Below are 27,345 nucleotides of genomic sequence, written 5' to 3' on the forward strand. Positions count from 1 at the left end.
ATCTGCAGAGTCTGTGAGGAAATTTTGATGCCTTTGTGTTCCAAGGCAGAGCCTGCCGATTGGTTGTGGTCTTTGGGGGCTTAACAGGATCTGTGTCTACGTAGGCTAAGCAGGTCTTCAAAGCAGGATAACCATATTGGGGAATGACTAGTGGGAGAAGGGCACTGTTTCTCCTGCCTAATGCTGAACAACATTGGACTACCTGAGTTTCTGTAAAACTGACAGCTGAATAACTAGTTTCACTTCTTGCCTTCCTTTAGATCATTACAGCACTAGAAGAGGATCCAACCGCGCAGAAGATGCAGCTTGGCTACCGGTTACAACAGATTGCTGCATCTGTGGAAAACAAGGTCACGGACTTGTGACAGGAGAGACTACTGAGGAATGATGGGAAGGAGGAGTTGAGGCATCTTTGCATTGACGCGAAGGAGGCACAATGAGACACTATGGCCAGTGAACAGAGCTTGCTGAATACAGGAGTGCCTTATGGGAACATGCTTCCTCTGTTACTTCAGCCGTGGGAATGAAGGGAAGCAGACTCCCACGATGCATCAGGTCTTGCATAACAATGAAGAGAGTCTCTTTCCCCACTCCCAGGCCATTTCAGCCTCCACCGGACTGTCTATTGACAGTGTTTATATTGTAGACTATTAAACGACTTAGCAAACAACACAAAACATAAAAAATCTAAAGAGTCAGTGCATCAATGGACAAATGATGTTAATATTTTTTTTTCCGTAAAAGAGATTTTAAATTTTTTTTAAACTAATCCTAAAAATTTTTTATTACTGTCATATGTTGGAATCTGCAAGATGAAATTGGGAAATAGCACAGATATTAAGGCAATGACATTGAAGAGGCTGTATGCTAATGGTGTTGGGCCAAGTTAATTCACAATGATTGGTTTCAATAAATACAGGATGGGTAGCAGTAAGCACTCTATAAAGGAAATTATCTGACAAAGATCCAGTCAAGCACCCAATTCCTGACCAGAAGGTCTTAGCAGGCCCTGTTACTTGGTAAGTTTGAGGAGCTTGGAGAAGTAGAGTTGTCATCTCAGTGAGTTTGAAGAACCTCGGGAGGGAGTTAAACCATTGGTAGGTGGGCTTATGGAATTGTTTAGCCCCATAAGCACACTAGTTTCATGCTCCGTAACCAATTTGGATGTTTCATGTCTGTCAGATATAGAAACCTCTCTCAACCAAACCATCCTGCCTCCTCAAACTCTTGGAATGACCCTCGTATATATCTGTTGATATCATCTTGCCTGTTGGGCACCCAGTGATGGTGGTGAGCTCCTTGAAAGGGAAGGAAATAATTATTTTTATCTGATATCTCATTTTATAAACCATGGCCCTGCTGATTGTCCTACCCAGAAAAGTTGATTTAATTTTTTTGGGCTGTTGTCCTCTGTGTATCAGCCTTTGATGGATAGCTATCCAAACCCTCTGTAAGAAAGCCACGTGATTCAAATAAGTAAGACTGATGAATGTCCACCCAGTGAGAGCTTAGGAGATCCCAGTAACAAATAGCCTCGGGATGGTTGAGCAGCATTTAATGCTGGCACTCATTTCTTTTTGGCTGATAGTTAAGTGCTTGGAATTCTTTTACTTTTAAAGGGCCAAGCAATATCAGAAACCTTTTTTATTAAGTAATTCCTTGAGATGCCCTGATGTGCAAAATTTAATCGCGGCAAATTCCCGATCCAGAACAATCTTTCCCAAATGTCAGTTTATTCAGAGTTTCCCAAGTAGCTGCTGTTACATTTTTTGGTTGTATGCAACTTTATATTGTCCGTCCTGACCTATTGTGTATATACCAAGGTACGGTTGTATTTGTTGGAGCGAGTAACTTTAATATCCATCATTTCAAGTGACTGATTACACCTGAACCACATGACCATCAGAAGTCCGATCCTGCTGTTCATTGAACAACTTGTTTTTAAAAAAAAAAAAAAAAAAAAAAATATTTTAATCTTTATTTTAATTAAAAGGTGTGATACCTTTTTTGGGTCCAAACATGCCACAGGCAGGTTACCAGTATTTGATAGGAAGTGCTGAGGATTTACTGATCTTATGCGGGGGTGGGGGGGGAGCGATGGGATGAAGTTTTAAATATTGGTTGATTCTCCGTAACAATGGAAATCGGATTTTGTTACTTTGTTTCGAAGTAGGTTTGATTATATTTTTTATTTATTATAATGTCAGAAATAGTATGCCTTGCACATCCAGTATTCTAACAGCAGTGTTAACCCTCTAGAGGGAAACAAAGACTTCCAGAGGGAGGTCTTCTAGTGTGTGAAGACCATAAAACTCAAAACCATGTTTGTGTTGAGTAGCAGATGTTTTCAAATGTGTTGTTCCCTTGAAGTGAAGGACCCGCAATCGTTCCTCCATATTGGGGTGTGTGCAGTAACATTCTTTTACGGTACAGTCTGTGAGACAGGACTTCGTTTCAGATCTTGAAATTCAGAATTGTATTTAAATTTAATTTTTTTTTATATATATATCATCTCAATTCACATAAATATAGAGGATGTTTGGTACAAATGTCTGATCCACAATAAAACTTTATACAGATTTTTGTCACAACTACTTAGAAATGTCTCTTATGTTGTTGGGCCTACACTATTAAGATGCAGCTGCACCCCTCAATATGGCCGCAATGGTGCTTATTTGCCTGAAAGATCTGCCTTAATTGGGAAATTTCGCTGGTACGTAATAGCTGATTACACAGCTTGATTTATTTCCCCCCACCACCCCCCATCATGTGAGTCCTAAAACTCACCATCAGCAAAGTCACTTGTAACGGACGGTGAAGCAGCAACTCCGCTCTGTTTAAAACATTTCAAAAGCTTCAATAGTTTACGCACAAGCAAGCTGGGATAAGGCATTCCGTCTCAGAATTTTGAGATGTAAAAATAATTGGCTTTGTTGACGGGCCAAACAACCTTTTGAGAGTTTTACCGTGTAGCAGAGCACAAGCTAACTACAATTTAGGTCATCCTTTCCCAGAATACATTGCTTGAATAAGTCGCAGTGGTGACACCAGATGGTTTTCTGGGTGGTTTTTTTTCACCCACAGCATTATGATGATTGTATTTGTGACTAAACCACTGAAATAGATTTTTTTTTTAAAAATGAGTTCACTTTTCAAAATGGTGATAAAATTTATTTTGTTTTTAAACGATAGTGTGTATTTATTTATTTAGAGGACATAGCCTGGTTAGATGTGGACACCGGTACCTTTGTATCTTGTTGTGTTCTGTGAAATGCTTGATTATATCGTGATGGTGAACAAGCACTTATGTGCCCTCCACAGCACAACAATCACACGTGTGAACATATCGAGGGATCCATGACATCGACAAACCCAACTTGAACAGCAACAAATGTCGTTGAGCCACAGTGTGGAGCTCAATCGACAACTTGGGAATCGTTGCCAGTGAGCTAAAATGGTGTTTGAAATTGTAGTTCATACCTGTGGCCCTTTGGGTGAGAGTGATCTATACCTTATAACACCCTAACCTTGCAGTGGAGAAGACAAACTCCCTTTTAAATTCAAAAAAATCAAATGAAATGAATATTTTTGCTTTCTATATTGGGTATTTATTAAAAAATTGTCCAATCAGGAGATTTGATTTTCACATTCTTGCTGCCAGGTTAATTATTACTGGGTTTACTTGTCAAGTTACTGGGTCAAGAAAGTAACACTCATCTTTCAAGGTTGTTTAGCGATTAGAGCACTTCATCTTTGTGGCGTAGCCTTTCTGAGAACATTAATTTCATGGTTAACATAGAAACATAGAAGATAGGAGCAGGAGTAGGCCATTCGGCCCCTCAAGCCTGCTCCGCCATTCAATGCGATCATGACTCATCATCCAAATTCAGTACCCTGTCCCTGCTTTCTCCCCATACCCCTTGATCCCTTTAGCCTTAAGAAATATATCCAACTCCTTCTTGAATATATTTAATGAATTGGCCTCTACTGCCTTCTGTGGTAGAGAATTCCACAGGCTCACCACTCTCTGGGTGAAGAAATTCCTTCTCATTTCTGTCCTAAATGGTTGTTGACATACAGAGCAGAAAGCATCGGTACAGATGCTGGGGTATCTTTACACCACAGAGGTGGGCAGAAAATGCATTGATTGGGCCTTACCCAAGTCTTGTGCCTCCAGATGCCCTTCACTTGCTGCAGGTATCTTTTAAGAATTATGGAAACTGGGCCTCTTGATTGTACTGGTGAGGAGAACTGGTTCCAAGTGTATTGTAATGGCTTGGGGGGGGGGGTGGGTGGGTGGGGAGCAGGAAGAGGAAGGTTATGACTGAGAAGGAAGCTAGTCGGGGAACATCAAAATCAATAACTATGTTTGAAAATAAGGTACGCTTGGGGGGGTCTAAACTTCCAAGCCACAACATCTCTGCCGTTTTTTAAATTTTAATTCAGGAAGGTTCTTAATATGCTGTTGAGCATTCTAGAATTGTGTACCCTGGATTATGATGTGATGAATTAACTAAGTTTTGGTTCTCACTAAAGGGTTAATCACAGCCATATGCTGCCTAAGTGTATGGAATTCTGGCTTATTCAACAGAGTAGGGCTGACAGTGGATTCTCGTGTCTGAAGTGTCATTTGTATGACCAGGTTTTTACACACTTACATGCTAGGTAAAGGTTTATTAGCACATTCATTGTAGTAACACTGCCGAAGATGCGTGTTAATGAGAGCTATGATTATTTTTAAACAAACTTTAAGAAAAAATGATAATTATGAATAATATTGCCCTAATTTTTTTTGTTTTTTTTTGTTGGAGATCCAAAATTACTATTTTAAGAGATTTACCCTTAAAGATCAGTTGCTGTTTTAATGCATGATTCTCATCATTTCATACATTACACATTAATCACTTCACCATCACCAACATTCCCAAGCCAAGGCTGGTTGGCAAGAACTCCATTATCCAAGCATTTTCTACTCTTGAGCTAGGTCTAGGAATTAGAAAAGCAAATCTCACTGATTTTCGCTTTACCTTTTTATTCTGTTCTCCTTCTCCCCCTCTCTTCCTCAGATGCTCCAACTGATGGGAAACTTGCCGTGTAAGGAAAAATAAGAACAAACTCATGTTCTACTGCTTCATGAGGGAGCATTTTAGTGCACTAATACCTTGTATCACTTTGTTTTATTGATACAGCAAGGTTGATTATGCCCCCTCCGCTGCCATATATACACTAACCCAGTGAGCAATATTTTTATTGTGAACTGGTGCCATTTTTGTTCAAATTAAACTATCCCCTAAGCTTCATTAACTCTTACTGACCTTCAAATTAGAATTTATAAACTTTTCGCTTTTCAGTTTGGGTTCTGTTGGTGAGGATGCAATGCCTTTAATTTTCATGGTTCTGTTTGGTAAACTGAATTCTAGTTACGAAGTAAGAGAACAATATGATAACACTTCATATGATTAAGCACAAGTTCCTTGAAAATATGCAGTAACAGATTACTGTGATGGAGTTGAGAGTATCAGTAAGTTTAGATAACATCCCAAGTTCCTCATTTTCCACTTAATTTCAGTTCCCCCCCCCCAAACAATATCTGTTCAGTCACTCTAAAACTTTTTAAAGTTACTTTGTAATTTGTGTCATAAATGTTTGATACGACCAGGGACAGTTTATTTTTGCTTACTGAATAAAGGTTCTCGGGGCTGTGTCTTCAGGTGAGATAGAGGGTTATTTAGTGTATGCATCCGTTTAAGAAGAAAACCTACAAAAAAACACTTGCTATGGGAGCAGAGAAAGAGAGAGGTGCTTTGCATCTCTTACTGTTTTGAAATAGCCAATCAAAACCATTTTGGATCTTCTTGGGGCTTTCAATTGTATTATTCTTTTGTTCCTGTATGATTTGATGGCGAAAATTGGTTGCAACAGAGATTTGTCAATCACAGAAACTGATATAAAAGAACTTCCTAGAAACAACTGTGAGTAAGTTTTTTAAAAAAAAGACTATGTCCTTGCAGTTTCTGACTCGGTACTTTGTAACACCTTAACGGAATAGTAAGAGTGTGAAAAATATCTCTTTCCTTTAGTCTGAGCCAAAACAAATCCAAAAATCTGATTTGAGCGCAGAAGTTCAAATACTTACTAATAAGGTTCCATATTGTGAGGCTAACCAGTTGCAAAGAGGTTGAGAGTAAAGTTAAAAATTCCCTTTGCTAAACTGTTATTAGTAAAATAAATTGTCTTTAACTTCACATACCAAGAAAAATATATTCCATAGTGCAATGGCTTTGACCGGTTTGGGACATCTAGAATGCTTTGTAACCCTGTTTGCTCTTTTAAATTATTTTATTCACAGTGAGATTGTCCTGAACATGGACACTCTTTAGGCTCAATTATTGTACTGCAACAAATAGAATGAGATTGTAAAGACCAGTGCAGGATAACCATTTTTTTTGCGTGTAAAAATATCCTTGGCATTTCTCTGGAGAATAGATATTTCTAGTTATTAGCAAGCCATTCAGTTAACTCAAAGTCTCTTCTAAAGCTATTTGTACTTGCTGCAGTAATGCCAATGGAAAGGCATGAAACCTCCTTTGCCCTGTACATGGGTAAGTATGAATAAAAATGTTTAGCGGATGACCGACTTTCAAAGCAGCATTACTAATGAGGCTGAGTGACTGGTCAATAACAGTAGATGTATGATGAGAAAGTACTTGCATTTGTATAGTGCCTTTCATGTCAGAAGGCCGTCCAAAGCACTTCACAGCCAATAAAGTACTTTTGACGTGCAGTCACTGTTGTAATGTAGGCAAAATGTGTTGGTATAGTCCCATTCAGGATACCTTTTGTATTCAGTACTCATTCAGTTTTGAACCAGTAAACTCTACAATTGTTACATGGGAAATAGGGTGGGGAACAGAGGCTCTCAATCAGGGTGAGCAGCAGTCTTAATATGGAACTTGTCTATCAGACAGCACAGTGGAATGGAACCTCTTGTGCAGGCTGTAATGGCCAACAATGAGGGTCTGCATTTGTGATCACTATGTGTAGGAATTGGGGCTTTTGGGTCAGAGCTCTGGAGGACTTGCAGCATGATCTGTTCTTGTGATAATAGTATGGGAGTTGGAGCCTGTAGATCACGACTGCCTGGGTACCTCAGTAGAACCTGTATTTATGAAGACTCTGTGGGAGTTGGAGCCTTTAGACCAGGGTTGTGGGGTTGTGCATTGCTAATTCAACCCTCCCCTCCCCGCCCCTGCCATCCCACTACCAAAAAAAAAACCTCTGCCCATTTTGTCTGGTCTCCTTACTAGTGCAGTATCTGCACTAATATTTTTCTGGTATTTGCATCTGTCTATCACCACTTGATCGCTGCTGGAAATCTTGGTTGCTGTATCGCACTGACTTGCAGTTGTATATAGTAACAGTAATGTATTTATATACTGAAGGAGATTAAAATGAAATGTTTTACTGTCTAGTGTAAGATAATGTGTAGAGCTGGCTCTGCAATGAGCGTAGAAAGATTGTTAATTTTTAGCAAATAATCATCAATGTAATATCTGTAAATAACCAAATCGACTAGCTTCTTACCTTAATCTGTTTATTAAAGAAAAGTGGACAAATTGCGCATACAAATTGCAGGTAATAAAATATTCAAAAAATGTAGAAAAGTGTCATCTTTCTATTCTTCTCGATCATTCTTTCATTTCCCCCACACACCGAGCAACACTCCTAGATAAAGCTCCACATGCAAATCTTACAGCAAATTAATTTGTTGAAACAAGATAAATATTTTGTACATTATTAGAATGGGCTAGTTCAAGCATAGGAAATGTTGTTATTTTCTATGAGGCAGCATTCACCAGAGTGGTCTGTCCTCCATTTTGAAAGTACAAAAAGTAGAACTTGAATTCAGGAATTGGGTGTCTATGTTGTTCTCTCTCGGTCCCAAACCCACAGCACTGCAAATATTTCTAGAGCTAGTTTCAGTTTTAGATCTATGGCTCACTGAGGGTGTAAATGAACTTTAGGGACAAGTGACCATAATATGATTGAATTTTACATTAAGTTTGAGAGTGATGGGGCTGGATTTTCCTTAAGCTGTCGGGAAGGAGGCGGGACGACAACTTTCGGGTTTTAGTCCCGCCTCCATCGACGTCCGGCCACTCGATGCGATTTTCCCTTAATTGACCTTGTTGAGCCCACCCAGCGGGCTCAGCAGGCCAATTAAGGGCTACCCGGCAACAGGTGATGTCACAGACTGAAATTTCATCTGTCAAGAGTTTTTGACAGATGAAATATCAGTGTTTCACAGCTGTTTGAAGCTGTCAAACACTGACAGTCTGACTTCTAACCTGAGTCCTTCTACGCAGACTCAGTTAGAACTGTCACCGGCGCTGAAGGCTGTCACTTTTGACAGATCGCAGTCGTTCAGCTTTCAGTTCCGGCTGAGTGATGGACTCCCGATGCCTAGAGGAAGAAAGGCTGTTAAGGTAAGTACAGGTAAGTAAAACTTCTTTACACACTTTAGACACACCAAACACACTTACCTTCGCACTCATGCACCCATCACTCACCTGAACACCGACATCACGACCCCTCCAAGTCCTTCAACCCGACGGCCCGCCTGCTCTAACCTGGCGTGGTTTGGAGCCATCGGGAATCCCACAGACACCCCTCAAAATAGGGATTAGGCTAAAAACTACCTGTTAACAGGCAGTTAATTGGCACTAATCCCTTCCCGCCTCGGGTCGGCGGGTCCCAGTGCGGGGCAGGTATCCGCCTCCCTTGAAACTTAAGTGGAGGCGGGTTTTGGGTGGGATGGTGTCGGGACCCCCAAATTCAGGATTTTTGCCCCCCGCACGCCTGAAAGCCCATCTCGTGGTACACTGAAAATCTGGCCCATGATGTCCAATCTGAAAGTAAGGTCTTCAATCTAAACAGAGGAAACTACAAGGGTATGAGGGACAAGCTGGCCATGGTAGATTGGGAGACTACACTAAAAGGTATGAAGGTGGACATACAATGGCTAACATTCAAGAAAATAATGCATAATTTGTAACAAACATATATTCCTCTAGGGCATAAAAATCCAAAAGGAAAAGTGATCTAACCATGGCTAGCAAAAGAAATTAAAGCTAGTATTAAGTCAAAGGAGGTAGCTTATAAAGTTGCCAGAAAAGGCGGTCAGCCTGAGGATTGGAATCTTTCTAGAAATCAGCAAAGGGGACCGAGAAATTGATAAAGAAAGGGAAAATGGAATATGAGCACAAACTAGCGAAAAATATAAAAACGGATTGTAGAAGCTTCTATAGGTATGTGAAAAGGAAAAGACTGGCGAAGGTAAATGTAGGTCCTTTACAGTCAGAGACGGGAGAATATATAATGGGGAATGAGGAAATGGCAGAGAAATTAAATAAATACTTTGTTTCTGTCTTCACGGAGGAAGACACAAAAAACCTCCCAGAACACTAAGAAAACCAATAGTGTGACGGAAATGAGGAACTTAAAGAAATTATTATTAGTAAAAAAACAGTACTAGCAAAATTAATGGGACTAAAAGTCGATAAATCCCAAGGACCGGATGACCTACATCCTAGCGTTTTGAAAGAGGTGGCCATTGGAATAGTGGACGCATTGGTTGTTATCTTCCAAAATTCTATAGATTCTGGAACGGGTCCTGCAGATTGGAGGATAGCAAATGTAACCCTGCTATTTAAGAAAGGAGGGAGAGAGAAAACGGGGAACACATCAGTAGTTGGGAAAATGCTGGAATCTATTATAAAGGATGCAATAACTGGGCACTTAGAAACTAATAGTAAGACTGGGCAGACATGGATTTATGAAAGTGAAACCTATTGGAGTTCTTTGAGGATGTAACTAGTGGAGTAGACAAAGGGGAACTGGTAGATGTGTATCTGGATTTTCAGAAGGCCTTCGATAAGGTCCCACATAAGAGGTTGGTGAACAAAATTAGGGCACGTGGAATTGGGGGTAATATACTAGCATGGATTGAGAATTGGTTAACAGAAAACAAAGAGTGGGGATAAATGGGTCTTTTTCAGGATGGCAGGCTGTGACTAGTGGGGTACTTCAGTACCACAAGGATTGGTGCTTGGGCCCTAGCTATTCACAATCTATATCAATGATTTGGATGAGGGGACTAAATGTAACATTTCCAAATTTGCTGATGGTACAAAGCTAGGTGGCAGTGTCAGTTGCGAAGAGGATGTGAAGAGGTTTCAAGGGAATCTTGACAAGCTCAGTGAGTGGATGAGAACATGGCAGATGGAATATAATGTGGATAAATGTGAAGTTATCAACTTTGGTAGAAAAAACAGAGGCAGAGTATTTCCTAAATGGTGAAAGATTGGGGAATGCAGATGTTCAAAGGGACCTGGGTGTCCTTGTACATGAGTCACTGACAGTGAATGTGCAGGTGCAGCAAGCCATTAGGAAGGCAAATGGTATGCTGGCCTTCATTACAAGAGGATTTGAGTACAAGAGTAAAGAAGTCTTACTCCAATTATATAGGGCCTTAGTGAGACCACACCTGGAGTACTGTGTACAATTTTGGTCTCCTTACCTAAGGAAGGATATACTTGCCATAGAGGGAGTGCAACGAAGGTTCACGAGATTGATTCCTGATATGGCGGGACTGTCGTAGGAGAAGAGATTGAGTAAATTAGGCCTGTATTCTCTTGAATTCAGAAGAATGAGGGGATCTCATTGAAGTATACAAAATTATTACAGGGCTTGTTAGGATGGATGCTGGGAGAATGTTTCCCTTAGCTGGGGAGTCTAGAACCAGGGGCCAAAGCCTCAAGATAAAGGGTAGGCCATTCAGGACTGAGATGAGAAGAAATTTCTTCACACAGAGGGTGGTGAATCTTTGGAATTCTCTACCCCAGAGGGCTGTGGAGGCTCAGTCATTGGGTATATTCAAAACAGAAGTCGATAGATTTCTGACTAGCGAGGGCATCAAGGGATATGGTGATAGGGCCAGTGAATGGAGTTGAGGCAGAAGATCAGCCATGATGTTATTGAATGGCAGAGCAGGCTCGAAGGGCCGAATGGCCTACTCCTCCTATTTCTTATGTTCTTATAAACAATTAAAACACCTATCACAATGGGAACTGACAAATGGGTCTGACCACATAATGCACAACAATCAAAGCTGCAAGTTTTTATTATATCTAGCTGAATCTTAGTATAAAACTTTCTATTTGATGTTGGTGTTTCCTGTGCTTTCTGTTGTATCATCACTCAATTACTGTCCAAACTTTCAGATTTAGAGTTTTATGATGTTTCCAATTGCAATGAGTTACAAACCTAAGGTTTTGTTTCCAATTTTCTCCTTCTAAAGCCACTGACTCCCTGAGGTCATGTTTTTACAGGTGCCCCTGGTCTGCCAGTATCTTGCGTCTGCCCATTGGGATGAGTGTAGGTTGACCACACAAGTCAACTCCACCCTTAGCCTCACTCGAAAGTTCACAAATGCAAACTTTCCAGCACAGAGCATTAGACACCACCCAGACGAGGGAACTTTCACTGAATTCCTTTGCTCCCTTCCTACATCAGGACTGTTGCCAATTGTAACCTCCCTAGGCCCACCCTGAGATAGTTAAGGAATCATAAGTCAGGACAAGTGGGAGATTGTTGTTTAAGAAGCGAAACAAAAGTTTTATTTGTACAATGAGGCTTTGCCACCTTAAAGGGACGAGACAATTGTTTAAAAAACGAAACAAAAGGAGTTTTATTGTAAGATGAGACTTTGCCACATTTAGGGAGATGGGGCTGAAGGGTTGGCTCTCGGGGGGGGCGCGCACGCTCTTCGGGTGGCTTTGCGTGCTAGGTCGGGGCCGCGCACGCACGTACGGGAGGGGGGTGGAGGAGGAGGAGGAGGAGGACGACGGCGTTCAGCACCGCGGAGAGCGGCGATTGACAGAGCGTCGTCACCCGGGTAACCGGCAGGAAACGGAGGGCTTGGGAGCGGCGGTCTGGGCCCGATGAATTTGTAACCGTGGTGTCTGAGCTATGAGGCCGAGGTAACGGCGTCTGCATGCCGGATCTATTCGCTGCCGGTGTAAGGGGAGGAACCCGGGCCCACTGTACAATGCAGCAATTCCTCCTGTGTTCAATGTGCCGAATATTGCCAGCCCCGAGGGCTCGTCTGAAGCCCGAGAGGTTCTGGCCTTTCTCCACTTCTCTCAGGGTCTATTTAAAGATTCAGCTGCTTTTTTTATTCTGTTGTTAATGGAGCCTGATGACTGGTATTGCTGGGGGGAAAAACCCCCAACTGATTCGCTGAATGCGATCCCCAAAATAAAACAAACCCAGAATCCCATGTCATAAAAACAGAATTTGGCTTATTTAGTGACCCTGGTCCTGATGTAACCCAACTCCTGTGTGGCAGGAGGGAGGGGGTACAATTGAAACCTGCCCCCTTGGTGCAGATGTACCCCCCTGGCAGGTCACTGAAGATGGGAAGCCCAGGCCGCACATACTGATCACCAAACTCCTTACAGATTAGATGTAAACTCATAGTTAACCTGCTGATCAACCCAGATAAATTCCATATTTTTTTGTATTCGTTTTTTATGGGATGTGGGCGTCGCTGGCAGGGCCAGCATTTATTGCCCATCCCTAATTGCCCTTGAGAAGGTGGTGGTGAGTCGCCTTCCTGAACCGCTGCGGTCCGTGTGGTGAGGGTACTCCCATAGTGCTGTTAGGGAGGGAGATCCAGGATTTTGACCCAGCAACGATGAAGGATCGGCGATATACTTCTAAATCAGGATGGTGTGTCACTTGGAGGGGAACTTGGAGGTGGTGGTGTTCCCATGCGCCTGCTACTCTTGACCTTCTAGGTGGAATAGGTTGCGGGTTTGGGAGGTGCTGCTGAAGAAGCCTTAGCGAGTTGCTACAGTACATCTTGTAGATGGTACACACTGCATCCACGGAGTGCCGGTGATGGAGGGAGTGAATGTTTAAGGTGCTGGATGGGGTGTCAATCAAGCGGGCTGCTTTGTCCTGGATGGTGTCGAGCTTCTTGAGTGTTGTTGGAGCTGCACTCATCCAAGCAAGTGGAGAGTATTCCATCACACTCCTTACTTGTACCTTGCAGATGGTGGAAAGGCTTTAGGGGGTCAGGAGGTGAGACACTCACCACAGAATACCTAGCCTTCGACCTGCTCTTGTTGCCACAGTATTTATGTGGCTGGTCCAGTTAAGTTTCTGGTCAACAGTGACCCCCAGGATGTTGATGGTGGGGGATTCAGCAATGAATGTTGTAGTGTATGTGCTTTGCAGAAGGAACTATATTCTGCAGCCCCTGTATACTGCAGTACCAGTAGTGACCACCCCTGTATATAAGCCTGTGTAGTAACTTTGCATAGTTAGTTTCAGTTTGTCTCCACTCAGTAAAGACCTGTTATAACCAACTCCTGCAGTCCGTGTCTCAATTACACACGGACATAATACTGGCGACGAGCAGATCCGAACTTACCTACAGTCTGCACCACCTCATGGGGATCCATCCCTGAAGCGAAGTTGTCAGAGGTCGAGGCCAGAAGGAAGAAAGAAAAAAAATAATAAAGCAAACAGAAGAAACGGGCGTCGACCGTGGGCAACCACCTCTGATTCATCGGAGTTGAAGATTTGCAGGAGAGGCTGTCAAGAGCGGGGCTTGGTTATCCTGCCGATGGTGTTCCAGCTAAGCGGGCTGGTGGCAGGTAGTACACTGATCCTTCCTGGGCTGCGGCGGGCTAGAGCTCGATCGGGTGGCTTTTCAATGGGGCCGAGCAGCGTTGTCGGGAAGAGAGGAGAGAGAGAGATGGTGGACCACCTTTATTGGGACGTGAATGGATCAGAAAGATAAGTTTAGACTGGCACTCCATTCAGGCACTGACGGTGGCTGGTAAAAAGGATGACGACATCACACCTGGACGATTGTCAAAAATCTTAGCTAATGCCAAAGAGGTATTTCAACAAGAACTGGGAACTCTTAAAGGCGTAACCACCTCGATAAAAATAGAAGAGAATGCAATTCCCAAGTTTTTCAAAGCAAGATCGGTACCATATGCAATTCGCCCAGCCGTCGAGGCAGAGCTGGAGAATCTGGAGAATGCAGGCGTGTTATCTAAGGTAGACTGGAGCGAGTGGGCGACACCCATCGTTCCTGTCATGAAGAAAACGTTAAACAATAAGTCTGAGGAGCCAAGGAAGGTTCGCATCTGTGGGGACTTCAAGGTGACGGTGAACCCAGTCCTTCACACAGTACAATATCCTCTCCTGAGGATAGAAGATATTTTCGCCTCACTATCGGGAGGGAAGCGTTTTACAAAAATTGACCTAGCACAAGCATATTTGCAGATGGAGGTTGAAGAATCCTCTCGGAAGTATCTCACGATAAGCACTCACAAAGGTCTTTACCAGTATAATCAACTGGTATTCGGAGTAGCATGGAAATGGAGCGATGAATGTAAGCAGGCCTTTCAGAAGAGTAAAGACCTAATCACTTCAAGAGCAGTATTGGCTCACTACAACCCATCACTACCGATAAGACTGGCGTGTGATGCGTCTCCCTACGGCATTGGAGCGGTACTGTCACATAAATTCCTTGATGGTTCAGAGAGGCCGATAGCTTTTGCGTCACGCTCGTTAACTTCAGCCGAGCGTAACTACGCCCAGATTGACAGAGAGGCCCTCAGCCTGGTGTGGGGGGTGAAGAAGTTCAATCACTACCTGCACGGTCAGAAATTTACTCTACTAACTGATCATCAACCTCTTGTCTCCATTTTCAACCCTCAGAAGGGCGTCCCGATAATGACAGCACAACAGCTACAGAGGTGGTCCCTTTTCCTAGGGGCACACCAATATGACATCGAGTACAAAGGAACTAAACAGCATGGGAATGCTGATGGATTGTCGCGCCTACCGTTGCCGACGGTGGAAGAAGCAGCTGCAGCGGATCCAGTGGAGATATTCCACTCGACCATAGTCGAATGTCTACCTGTGACGAATGCAAACATAGAAAAGGAAACACGAAATGACCCGACACTCTCCTGGGTCTATGATTTAACGGTGAAGGAATGGCCAGCAAATGGCGAACCACTGTTGCCAGCATTCTTGCTGAGAAGAGAACAGCTGTCAGTGTGCAGAGGAACCTTGATGTGTGGATCCAGAGTAGTAATTCCACCCAAATTGAAGGATAGAGTGCTCAATGAGCTTCATGAGGGTCATCTGGGAGGGGTAAAAATGAAGAACTTAGCCAGAGCGTTTGTGTGGTGGCCGGGAATCGATAGACAAATCGAAGAGATGACCAAGAGCTGTACCGGATGCCAGAAGGTCCAAAACGCCCCACCACAAGCCCCTCTACATCCATGGGAGTGGCCCTCATCTCCATGGCAAAGGGTGCACATTGATTTTGCTGGTCCATTTATGGACTCGATGTTTTTAATTGCGGTGGATGCACATTCAAAGTGGCCAGAGGTAATAAAAATGTCCTCAACCACCACAGAAAAAACTATCACAGTCTTACGAACCATATTCGCCAGAAATGGGCTGCCTGAACAGATTTGCTCCGACAGTGGACCACAGTTTGTGTCTGAAGAGTTCCGGAGGTTCTTAAAGAACAATGGTGTTAAGCATTACACATCCGTCCCATATCATCCAGCCACCAATGGATTGGCTGAGAGGTTCGTTCAAACATTCAAGAAGGCTATCAAGGCAATGTGTAATGAAGACATACCTCTACAACACAAGGTGGATAACTTCTTGTTTGCCTACTGGAATGCGACACATGCGGTTACCAACCAAACTCCAGCCATGATGTTCTTCAATCGAAGACTACGATGCCGCTTGGATTTGGTTAAGCCAAACATCAGAAGAGATGTGGAGAACAGGCAGTTTCAGAATATGAATGAAAGGCCGACCAGGAGTTTTAAGATAGGTCAACCAGTTTTGGCCCGGGACTACCGCACAGAGAACTGGCAGCCAGGAACGATCTGTACACGGCAAGGACCTCTAATGTATACCGTGGACGTTGGAGAGAGCATTGTAAGACGCCATGCTGACCAGATTCTAGAGTCACTGGAAAACGTCAATTCCACACCACGATCCGATACACCTGGTGATGAAACCGAAGTACCAATTGCATCTACCTCAGAATCAGGAATATTGGAAGCAGACGAACCCAACAACGACGTTGATTACGAATCAACTCTGCCAGAAGAACCTGATACCCCAAAGAGGCGTTATCCAGACAGAATCAGGAAGCCTCCTCAAAGACTGAACTTGTAATTGCTTAACTTCAGCTAATGTATATAGCAACTGTAATTGTAAATATGTTATTTAATTATTAATCGAATGTTATGTACTGTTTAGCTAAAAGGGGAGGAATTGTAGTGTATGTACTTTGCAGAAGGAACTATATTCTGCAGCCCCTGTATACTGCAGTACCAGTAGTGACCACCCCTGTAGATAAGCCTGTGTAGTAACTTTGCATAGTTAGTTCCAGTTTGTCTCTACTCAGTAAAGACCTGTTATAACCAACTCCTGCAGTCCGTGTCTCAATTACACACGGACATAATAAATGTTACCTGCCACTTATCAGCCCAAGCCTGAAGGTCATCCAGATCTTGTTGCATGTGGGCATGGACTGCTTCATTATCTGAGGAGTTGCAAATGGCACTGAACAGTGTGCAATCATCAGCGAACATCCCCATTTCTGACCTTATGTTGGAGGGAAGGTCATTGATGAAGCAGCTGAAGATGGTTGGGCCTAGGACACTGCCCTGAGGAACTCCTGCAGCGATGTCCTGGGGCTGTGATGATTGACCTTCAATCACTACAACCATCTTCCTTTGTGCTAGGTATGACTCCAGTCAGTGAAGAGTTTTCCCCCCTGATTCCCATTGACTTCAGTTTTACTAGGGCTCCTTGATGTCAAGGGCAGTCACTCTCACCCCACCTCTGGAATTCAGCTCCTTTGTCCATGTTTGGACCAAGGCTGTAATGAGGTTGGGAGCCGAGTGGTCTTGGCGGAACCCAAACTGGGCATCAGTGAGCAGGTTATTGTTGAGTAAGTGCCGCTTGATAGCACTGTCAATGACACCTTCCATCACTTTGCTGATAATTGAGAGTAGACTGATGGGGTGGTAATTGGCCGGATTGGATTTGTGGACAGGACATACCTGGGCAGTTTTCCACATTGTCGGATAGATGCCAGTGTTGTAGCTGTACTGGAACAGCTTGGCTAGAGGTGCAGCTAGTTCTGGAGCACGTCTTCAGCATGATAGCCGGAATGTTGTCTGGGCCCATAGCCTTTGCTGTATCCAGTGCACTCAGCCGTTTCTTGATATCACGTGGAGTGAATCGAATTGGCTGAAGAATGGCTTCTGTGATGGTGGGGGCCTCAGCAGTAGGCCGATATGGATCATCCACTCGACACCTCTGACTGAAGATGGTTGCAAACGCTTCAGCCTTGTCTTTTGCACTCATGTGCTGGGCTCCACCGTCATTGAGGATGGGGATATTCATGGAGCCTCCTCCTCCTGTTAGCTGTTTAATGGTCTACCACCATTCACGACTGGATGTGGCAGGACTGCAGAGCTTTGATCTGATCTGTTGATTGTGGGATTGCTTTGCACTGTCTATAGCATGCTGTGTCTGCATTTTAGCATGCATGTGTTGCAGCTTCCCCAGGTTGGCACCTCATTTTTAGGTATACCTGGCGCTGCTCCTGGCATGCTCTTCTACACTCCTTATTGAACCAGGGTTGGTCCCCTGGCTTGATGGTAATGGTAGAGTGAGGGATATGCCGGGCCATGAGATTACAGATTGTGGTGGAATACAATTCTGCTGCTGCTGATGATGGCCCACAGTGCCTCATGTATGCCCAGTTTTGAGCTGCTATATTTGTTCTGAATCTATCCCATTTAGCACAGTTGTAGTGCCACACAACACGATGGAGGGTGTCCTCAGTGTGAAGATGGGACTTCGACTCCACAATGACGGTGCGGTGTTCACTGCTACCAATACTGCCATGGACAGATGCATCTGCGACTGGTAGTTTGGTGAGGACGAGGTCAAGTAGGTTTTTCCCTTGTGTTGGTTCTCTCACCACCTGTCGCAAGCCCAGACTGGTAACTATGTCCTTCAGGACTCGGCCAGCTCGGTCAGTAATGGTGCTACCGAGCCACTCTTGGTGATGGACATTGAAGTCCCCTACCCAGAGTACATTCTGTGTCCTTGCTACTCTCAGTGCTTCTTCCAAGTGGTGTTCAACATGGAGGAGTACTGATTCATAAGCTGAGGGAGGGCGGTAGGTGGTAATCAGCAGGAGGTTTCCTTGCCCATGCTTGACCTGAAGCTATGAGATGTAATGGGATCCGGAGTCAATGTTGAAGACTCCCAGGGCCACTCCTTCCCGACTGTATACCACTGTGTTGCCACCCCTGGTGGGTCTGTCCTGCCGGTGGGACAGGACATACCCAGGGATGGTGATGGAGGAGTTTGGGACATTGGCTGAAAGGTATGATTCTGTGAGTATGACTATGTCAGGCTGTTGCTTGACTAGTCTGTGGGACAGTTCTCCCAATTTTGGCACAAGTCCCCAGATGTTGGTGAGGAGGACTTTGCAGGGTCGACTGGGCTGGGTGTGTCATTGCTGTGTCCGTAGCTAGTGCCGATATCGATGCCGGGTGGTCCGTCCGATTTCATTCTTATTATTGTTTTTCGTAGCGGTTTGTTACAACTGAGTGACTTGCTGGGCCATTTCAGAGGGCAGTTAAGAGTCAACCACATTGCTGTGGGTCTGGAGTCACATATAGACCAGACCAGGTAAGGACGGCAGATTTCCTTCCCTAAAGGACGTTAGTGAATCAGATGGGTTTTACGACAATCCGATAGTTTCATGGTCACCATTACTGATACTTTTTATTCCAGATTAATTTAATTAACTGAATTTAAATTCCCCAGCTGCCGTGGTGGGATTTGAACTCACGTTTCTGGATCATTAGTCCAGGCCTCTGGATTACTAGCCCAGTGACATTACCACTACGCATGAAATTATTTTTACTTTATAAAATCAAATGTTTTACACCGCTCTGCCACTGCCCTCCATGGCTTAGCTGGCAATGATCAGCTGAGCTGTTTAGACCAGGATGGCTCTGGGTTTCATTCCCAGTCTGTGCTGGTCGATATCAGCCAGTGTGGCAGTAAGAGCCCTTCGGTAAGCTTCAGGCTTTCTGGATTTGAGAGGGGATCATCATCGTTCCTGCTCCTGCTGGTTATCTAGTAATCCCTGGTAAGGTGTAGCTGTCATAATCAGGACATGATTGGGCTTGGCTGTGATACCCCAACAATTAAATACCCTACTCTCACTCGCTGCCTAGGCTCACATATGAATAATAGTCACTTGGGTAAGGTATCTCATAGTGACCAGCACACACAAAACTGTAGCTTGGCAAAGAGTCAGCATCTTCAGAAGAGGTGGGAAGAGGAAAAAATGACTGGAAAAAATGGGGAGAAAAAAAAGTTTTCCATTATATTGTCATCTTGTGAACGGAAACATTTCAATATTCAAATCTTCAATATCCGAGGATTTGTGTTCCAACTGTATTATTTCTCTTTGGCTGTCACAGGTGTTTAGTGACTGGCCATTCAACTGGTACAGTAAATGTTCTTAAGAACTTTACTTTCAGCCTTTTAATTAAATTTGCTGCATTATATATCTGTAATCTTCCACAGAGGATTGGACACTGGGCCATTATAAGATATTCAATTGCTCACGATTGCTCGAGGTACCAACAATATAGGTAAAAACCGGGATGAGGTCCTAAAAGCTGAATATAGGGAGTTAGGAGGTAAATTAAAAAATAGGACCTCAAAGGTAGTAATCTCAGGATTGCTACCAGTGCCACGTGCTAGTCAGAGTAGAAATAGAAGGATATTTCAGATGAATACGTGGCTAGAGGAATGGTGCAAGGGGGGGGGATTCAAATTCCTGGGACATTGGAACTGGTTCTGGGGAAGGTGGGACCAGTACAAACTGGACGGTTTGCACCTGGGCAGGACCGGGACCGATGTCCTAGGGGGAGTGTTTGCTAGTGCTGTGGGGGAGGGTTTAAACTAAAATGGCAGGGGGTTGGGAACCTGTGCAGGGAGACAGAGGAAAGGGAAACAAGGATAGAAGCAAAAGACAGGAAGGAGAAAAGCAAAAGTGGCAGGCAGAGAAATCAAGGGTTTAAATCAAACATGGCCACAGTAAATAATAATTCTAAAAGGTCTAAGAGTGTTAAAAAAACAAGCCTGAAGGCTTTGTGTCTTAATGCGAGGAGCATTCGTAATAAGGTGGATGAATTAGCTGTGCAAATAGATGTAAACGGATATGATATGATTGGGATTACGGAAACATGGCTCCAGGGTGACCAAGGCTGGGAACTCAACATCCAGGGGTATTCAATATTCAGGAAAGACAAGCAAAAAGCAAAAGGAGGTGGGGTAGCATTGCTGGTTAAAGAGGAGATTAACACAATTGTATGGAAGGATATTACAGGAAACTCTCATTTAAATGGCACCTAAATATCTGGAATTTTCTATTAACCGGCAAAATTATCATTCCGAAAACAACACTTCAATAACCGGCAGTGTTGCCGAGTCCAAGTCTCCAGCGGTGGCCGAGTTAGTCAGTGGAGGTAGTTCTCCAAACTGCCACTACTCAGCTTCTTGGCGCTGTCGGAAGTCGGAACACCTCAATACCCCTGTAACAGGAGTCTGACTCTCCCGCGCTGCTGGTAGTCTCTTCTGATCCACCATTTTACAGGGGTACTGTGTGTCTCCCATGCTGCTGTTAGTCATTGCATTGCATTACCCTCAACTGGCAGTACTGTACTTAATCAAGCATCTTCCACCATCCATTTAACACAACATTCTGTAGGTGAGTACCCAATTACTGTACACTGAATATTTCTTGATTTTTAAAAAATTTTCTTTGTTAAAAATAGCCTCGGTAGATAACCCTCTCCGTCATCCGGAATTTTTGATCAACCGGCAACACGCCGGTCCTGTCAGTGCCGGATACCAAAGAGTTTCCTGTAGCTCTGATGATGTGGAATCTGTATGGGTAGAGCTGAGAAATACCAAGGGGCAGAAAACGTTAGTGGGAGTTGTATACAGACCCCCAAACAGTAATGCGGAGGTTGGGGATGGCATTAAATGGGAAATTGGAGACGCGTGCAACAAGAGCATAGCAGTTATCATGGGCGACTTTAATCTACATATAGATTGGGCTAACCAAATAAGTAACAATACTGTGGAGGAGGAATTCCTGGACCAATATGTTGAGGAACCAACTAGAAATCAGGCCATCTTAGACTGGGTATTATGTAATGAGAAAAGAATAATTAGCAATCTTCTTGTGCGAGGCCCCTTGGAGCGGAGCAATCATAATATGATAGAATTCTTCATTAAGATGGAGAATGAAGTAGTTCACTCAGAAACTAGGGTCCTGAATTTAAATAAAGGAAACTACGATGGTATGAGGCGCAAGTTGGGTAGGATTGATTGGGGAATGTTACTCAAAGGGTTGACGGTGGATAGGCAATGGCAAACATTTAAAGATCGCATGGATGAACTACAGAATTTGTTCATCCCTGTTTGGCATAAAAATAAAACAAAAAAGGTGACTCAACCGTGGATAACAAGGAAAATTAGGGATAGGGTAAGATCCAAGGAGAGGACATATAAATTGGCCAGAAAAAGCAGTAAACCTGAGGATTGGGAGTAGTTTAGGATTCAGCAAAGGAGGACAAAGGGGTTAATTAAGAGGGGGGAAATAGAGTATGAGAGTAAGCTTGCAGGGAACATAAAAACTGACTGTAAAAGCTTTTATTGATATGTGAAGAGAAAAAGATTGGTGAAGTCAAGCATAGGTCCCTTGCAGTCAGAATCAGGGGAATTTATAATGGGGAACAAAGAAATGGCAGACCAATTAAATACTTACTTTGGTTCTGTCTTCACAAAGGAGGACACAAATAACCTCCCAGAGATGTCGGTGAACATAGGGTCTAATGAGAGGGAGGAACTGAATGAAATCAGCATTTGTAGGGAAATGGTGTTAGGGAAATTGACAGGATTGAAGGCCGATAAATCCCCAGGGCCTGATAATCTACATCCTAGGGTACTTAAGGAAGTGGCCCTAGAAATAGTAGATGCATTGCTGGTCATCTTCCAAAATTCTATAGATTCTGGAACAGTTCCCATGGATTGGAGGGTAGCTAATGTTACCCCACTATTCAAAAAAGGTGGTAGAGAGAAAACGGGGAATTACAGACCGGTAAGCCTGACATCGGTAGTGGGGAAAATGCTAGAGTCCATTATAAAAGATGTAGTAGCAGAGCACTTGGAAAACAGTGACAGGATCGGACAAAGTCAACATGGATTTACAAAAGGTAAATCGTGCTTGACTAATCTACTGGAATTTTTTGAGGATGTAACTGGTAGAATAGATAAGGGAGAACCAGTGGATGTGGTGTATTTGGACTTTCAGAAGGCTTTCAATAAGGCCCCGCATAAGAGATTAGCATGTAAAGTTAAGGCACATGGGATTGGGGGCAAGGTACTGACTTGGATAGAGAACTCGTTGGCAGACGGGAAGCAAAGAGTTGGAATAAACGGGTCTTTTTCCGAGTGGCAGGCAGTGACTAGGGGGGTACCGCAGGGATCGGTCCTAGGACCCCAGTTATTCACAATATATATTAATGATCTAGACGAGGGAACTAGATTCAATATCTCCAAGTTTGCAGACGACACAAAGCTGGGTGGGCATGTGCGCTGTGAGGAGGATGCCGAGAAACTCCAGTATGATTTGGACAGGTTGGGTGATTGGGCAGATGCATGGCAGATGCAGTATAATGTGTATAAATGCGAGGTTATCCACTTTGGTGGCAAAAACAGGAAGGCAGATTATTATCTGAACGGCAATAGATTGGGAGAAGGGGAAGTGCAACGAGACCTGGGTGTCCTTGTGCACCAGTCGCTAAAGGTAAGCATGCAGGTGCAGCAGGCGGTTAAGAAGGCAAATGGTATGTTGGCCTTTGTAGCGAGAGGGTTCGAGTACAGGAACAAGGATGTCTTGCTGCAGTTGTACAGGGCCTTGGTGGGACCACACCTTGAGTATTGTGTGCAGTTTTGGTCGCCTTATCTGAGGAAGGATGTTCTTGCCATGGAGGGAGTGCGGCGAAGATTCACCAGACTGATACCTGGGATGGCAGGAATGACATATGAGGAGAGATTGGGTCGATTGGGCTTATACTCGCTGGAGTTTAGAAGAATGAGAGGGGATCTCATTGAAACTTATAAAATTCTAACAGGACTAGACAGACTAGATGACCAGATGCAGGGAGGATGTTCCCGATGGCGGGGGAGTCCAGAACCGGGGGTCACAGCCTAAGGATAAGGGGTAAGCCATTTAGGACAGGGATGAGGAGGAATTTCTTCACCCAGAGAGTGGTGAACCTGTGGAATTCTTTACCACAGAAGGCGGTTGAGGCCAATTCATTAGATATATTCAAGAAGGAGTTAGATATATTTCTTAAGGCTAAAGGGATCAAGGGATATGGGGAGAAGGCAGGGACAGGGTACTGAATTTGGATGGTCAGCCATGATCTCATTGAATGGCGGAGCAGGCTCGAGGGGCCGAATGGCCTACTCCTGCTCCTATCTTCTATGTTTCTATGTTTCAGGGAGCTGAACCAATATCCCACTGCAGGACAAAAGTGTGATCGTACCTCCATGACCAATAGCATCACCGTGGAAAGGCACTGCTCTGAGAGAGGGAAATGAACGACTACTGGTAAGTCTTTTTCAATCATTGCATACATGGCAGTTATTGATCAATACCAATTTCCTAATGGTTGAGAGAGTGGTGGAATTAGGTTCAGTGTCCAGAGCTCGTTGTATGCCACATTTCAGATCTAAGTCAGTGGAACAGTGGCCATTTCACCCAGAGAAAGACTGCCGGCCACTGAGCCACTCATTCAGGTTTACTCACATATTTTATAGAAACTTGATGCATTCAAAACTAATGAACCTGGTGAGTGACATTACCTTTGTCCCACCAAATCAAAGCCTTCTTGAAATTACCTGAACTGTGCCGTTATGCCAAGGTGCTTTCTCGTAGAGAAGGAAGGTGTGTCGACCCTACTTTTATGTGCCTCTCCTAGTGGCTGGCTGCAGATTAATAGTCACAGAAGTCAAAGAACAATGGTCACTTGTCCACTTTGTCAGTCAGAATATGGTACTTTCCACATTAAAAAAAAACCTAAAGGGAGAATGAAAACAACTTCAAAAATGGGTGACAATCCTCGAGCTTTCTGGTGCACTCCCACCATGAATCGGGGAGGCAAAAGCCTGCAAATTAATTTGGAACCCTGATATGCTGGGTTTCAGCCTGCGCTTCTAATTTTGGTGGGGCCGTGTCTTGGGTGGAACCTCTGTTTGTCCTAAATATGGTCCCCTGCATCAGAGGGCTGTCGACATGGAGAATGAGCATCCCAGGCCAGGTGTTTCATTGGCTCCAGCTTGGGGTCTACTGGGCAGGCATATGTCAACTTTCCATTATATTGTCATCTTGTGAATGGAAACATTTCAATATTCAAATCTCCAATAGCCAAGGATTTGTGTTCCAACTGTATTATTTCTCTTGGCTGTCACAGGTGTTTAGTGACTGGCCATTCAGCTGGTACAGTAAATGTTTTTAAGAACATTTACGTTAAGCCTTTTAAATAAATTTACTGCATTATATATCTGTAATCTTCTACGTATGCCAGGTGAAACTGAGGCAAATTATAGCACTCCAGTACCAATACCAAACTCAACATAGACTGAGACCTTCTGGTTAGAAGAAATATTTTTACGCAGAGGGTTGTTAAGACATGGAATGCCATACCAGAAACAGCCTTGGAAGCAGAAGCCACAGTAGCTATTAAGAGGGAAATGGATAGATAATGGGCCGTATATTCCGATCCCTACGGGTGTGTACGCGCTGTCCACTTTCTGCAGAACCTCTGCCTACAGAAAACCCTTAGAAATCTTATGCATAAGAGTTGAAAAAAGTTTTTTTTTTAATGTTTTCACTCATTTATCATTTAAAAATGCTTAAAAGGTAAGTTTATTTTTAGCCCCGTAAAAAACTTTAATAATTTTTTTCAAAAAAATAAATTTTTGTTTAAAATATTAAATTTATTGTAATTTCAACTCATTTTAAAAATATGATTAAAAAAAAAAAATATTTAATGTTTTACTGTGTTTTTGGGGTGATCTCCATTCATATATTTGACAGGTCTATCTGTCAAGTGTATGAAGGGAGATTCCCTCCTTCTATTGGCTCCCCATGGCCCACGTGATCCCAGGGACACTGCGAACTGCCTGCGCCTCTGGGATACGTGGGCCCTGCCCATTTCAAGTTTGGAGAGGCCCAGGAGCGGAAGTGTACACACCTCGGGAGCCCTCAGCTAAGTCCGTAGATTTTTTCCAGATCGGAGGCCTCCGCACACAGGAAGCCTCCGATCGGAAAATACGGGTCATTATTCAAAAGAAAAATTTTAAAGGGTATGGGTAAAAAGCAAGGGAATGGGATTAAATACAGGAAACTCTCGTTTAAACGGCACATAAATATCCGGAATTCTCCATTAACCGGCAAAATTCATACTCCGAAAACAACACCTCAATAACCGGAAATGTTGCCGAGTCCGAGTCCGAGTCTCCCGCAGTGGCCGAGTTAGTCAATGGGGGTAGTTCTCCAAACTGCCACTACTCGGCTTCTTGGCGCTGTCGGAAGTCCGAACACCTCAATAACAGGAGTCTGACTCTTTGTTAAAAATAGCCTCAGTAGATAACCCTCTCCGTCATCTGGAATTTTTAATCAACCGGCACCATCCCGGTCCCGTCGATGCCGGATACCAAAGAGTTTCCTGTAGATAGCCCTTCCAAAAATGCAGCACAGGTGTGATGGGTCAAATGGCCTCACCCTGCCTTTCAAAATTCTATGATTCCGGCTAATGTACTACAACATTAGGTTGTGCCTTTACTCACTAGGCTATTGATGGAACCCTGTGTGTCTTGTTTTTTAAATTGTGGAAATGGTTTGTATTTTGGTAGAAGCACGAGTGGTACTGCAGAGTGCCTTTATAATGTTCACATTATATAGTGCTTAGTTTCTTTCTCCCTTACAGAAGCACCACAATGGGATTTTATATCAGCTCCATGTCTGGGACTGAACTGAAAAACACCAGATTCCAGACAGGGGCACAACAGGAGAGACAATACCATTCGGCACCCAACTACAACTACAATTGGACTGACCTGCACTGTGAGGCAAGCCGAGGGAACTTTGAAAGACTGCGGACATTGCTCCACATTGCAGGTACAATAGGCCAGCCCCTTAAGTACCACGTGTCCCATTAGAGGCTATCTGTGGCAGCGGTGCTGCATTTACATAGCATCTTTGATTAAATGAGCATCCCGAGGTGCTTCACGGAGAAGAAAAGATCAAGCAGTAGAAGAAGGAATTAAAGAGGGGTGACTAAAGACATGGTCAGATAGATGAGGCTTTTAGAGGTGAGGAGAGGTGGCAAGGCTTTCGGGAGGGAGCTCCAGAGAGCAGGGCTGAGGTCTCTGCCAATGATAGCAGAGTGGGTGGAGGAGGAAGGAAGATGCTCAGGAGGCAATCATTGGAAGAATGGGGGTAGTTCTCCAAACTGCCACTACTCGGCTTCTTGGCGCTGTGGGCTGGGTCCTGGAGCTGGAGAAGATTGCAGAGGTAGGGTGAGCCAAGGCCATGGAGGAATTTGTAAATGAGGACTAGGATTTCTAATCCCAGGGTGGCCAATAGAAGTCGAACACAACAGGGAAAATGGGCGAGTGGAACTTGGTGTGGCACAGATCTGGGGGCGCCGAGTTTTGGAAAAGTTGGAACTTGGGAGGGTGTCGAGGAGAGCATTGGAGAAGTCAAGTCCGGAGTATCACAAAAGTATATGTAAGGGTTTCAGCAGCAGTGGAGTGAAGGGCAGAGGTGTCTGTGATGCACAGGAATATGGGCTTTGAAACTCAACTCAGAGTTGAATATGACATTGAGGTTGTGCACCGTTGACTTCAGCCTAAGTGGGGAGCTGGGGAGGGGAGTAGAGTTCGGGGAAAGGCTATGGAACTTTGGCAGGGGCCAAACAGGATAGCATTGGTCTTGCCAGTGTTAAACTGGAGACAGTTCTGGTTCAGCCACAACGTTTAGTTCAGAGAGAAAAGATGAAGGTCTCCTCTGTCTGGCAGAGATTGTATGATATAGCGCAGCGA

General features: G+C 43.9%; 2 protein-coding genes across 3 annotated transcripts in view; both read left to right on the top strand.

Moving 5' to 3' along the window:
- Window positions 1-2,782, top strand: part of LOC147111227 (plexin-B1-like) — a 246,671-nt gene extending 243,889 nt beyond the window's left edge. The window contains exon 38 of the mRNA XM_086001910.1: window positions 261-2,782. Within this exon, the coding sequence (XP_085858036.1) occupies window positions 261-365 (105 nt within the window). The 3' untranslated portion in view covers window positions 366-2,782. The remainder of the gene's footprint in view (window positions 1-260) is intronic.
- Window positions 2,783-11,876: 9,094 nt separating this feature from the next.
- The window catches only part of LOC147111228 (ankyrin repeat and SOCS box protein 11-like), a 30,880-nt gene continuing 15,411 nt past the window's right edge, over window positions 11,877-27,345 (top strand). The window contains exons 1-3 of one of the 2 annotated variants that reach the window (XM_086001913.1): window positions 11,877-11,956; window positions 23,739-23,848; window positions 26,229-26,419. In XM_086001913.1, the coding sequence (XP_085858039.1) occupies window positions 26,239-26,419 (181 nt within the window). In that variant the 5' untranslated portion in view covers window positions 11,877-11,956; window positions 23,739-23,848; window positions 26,229-26,238. Of the gene's footprint in view, window positions 12,042-23,738; window positions 23,849-26,228; window positions 26,420-27,345 lie in introns of both variants that reach the window. The other variant, XM_086001912.1, reaches the window with a different exon arrangement.

The sequence above is a fragment of the Somniosus microcephalus genome, chromosome 11 (genome assembly GCF_052327205.1).
Source record: "Somniosus microcephalus isolate GS21.2 chromosome 11, FLI_Smic_1.0, whole genome shotgun sequence".
NCBI lineage: Eukaryota > Metazoa > Chordata > Chondrichthyes > Squaliformes > Somniosidae > Somniosus > Somniosus microcephalus.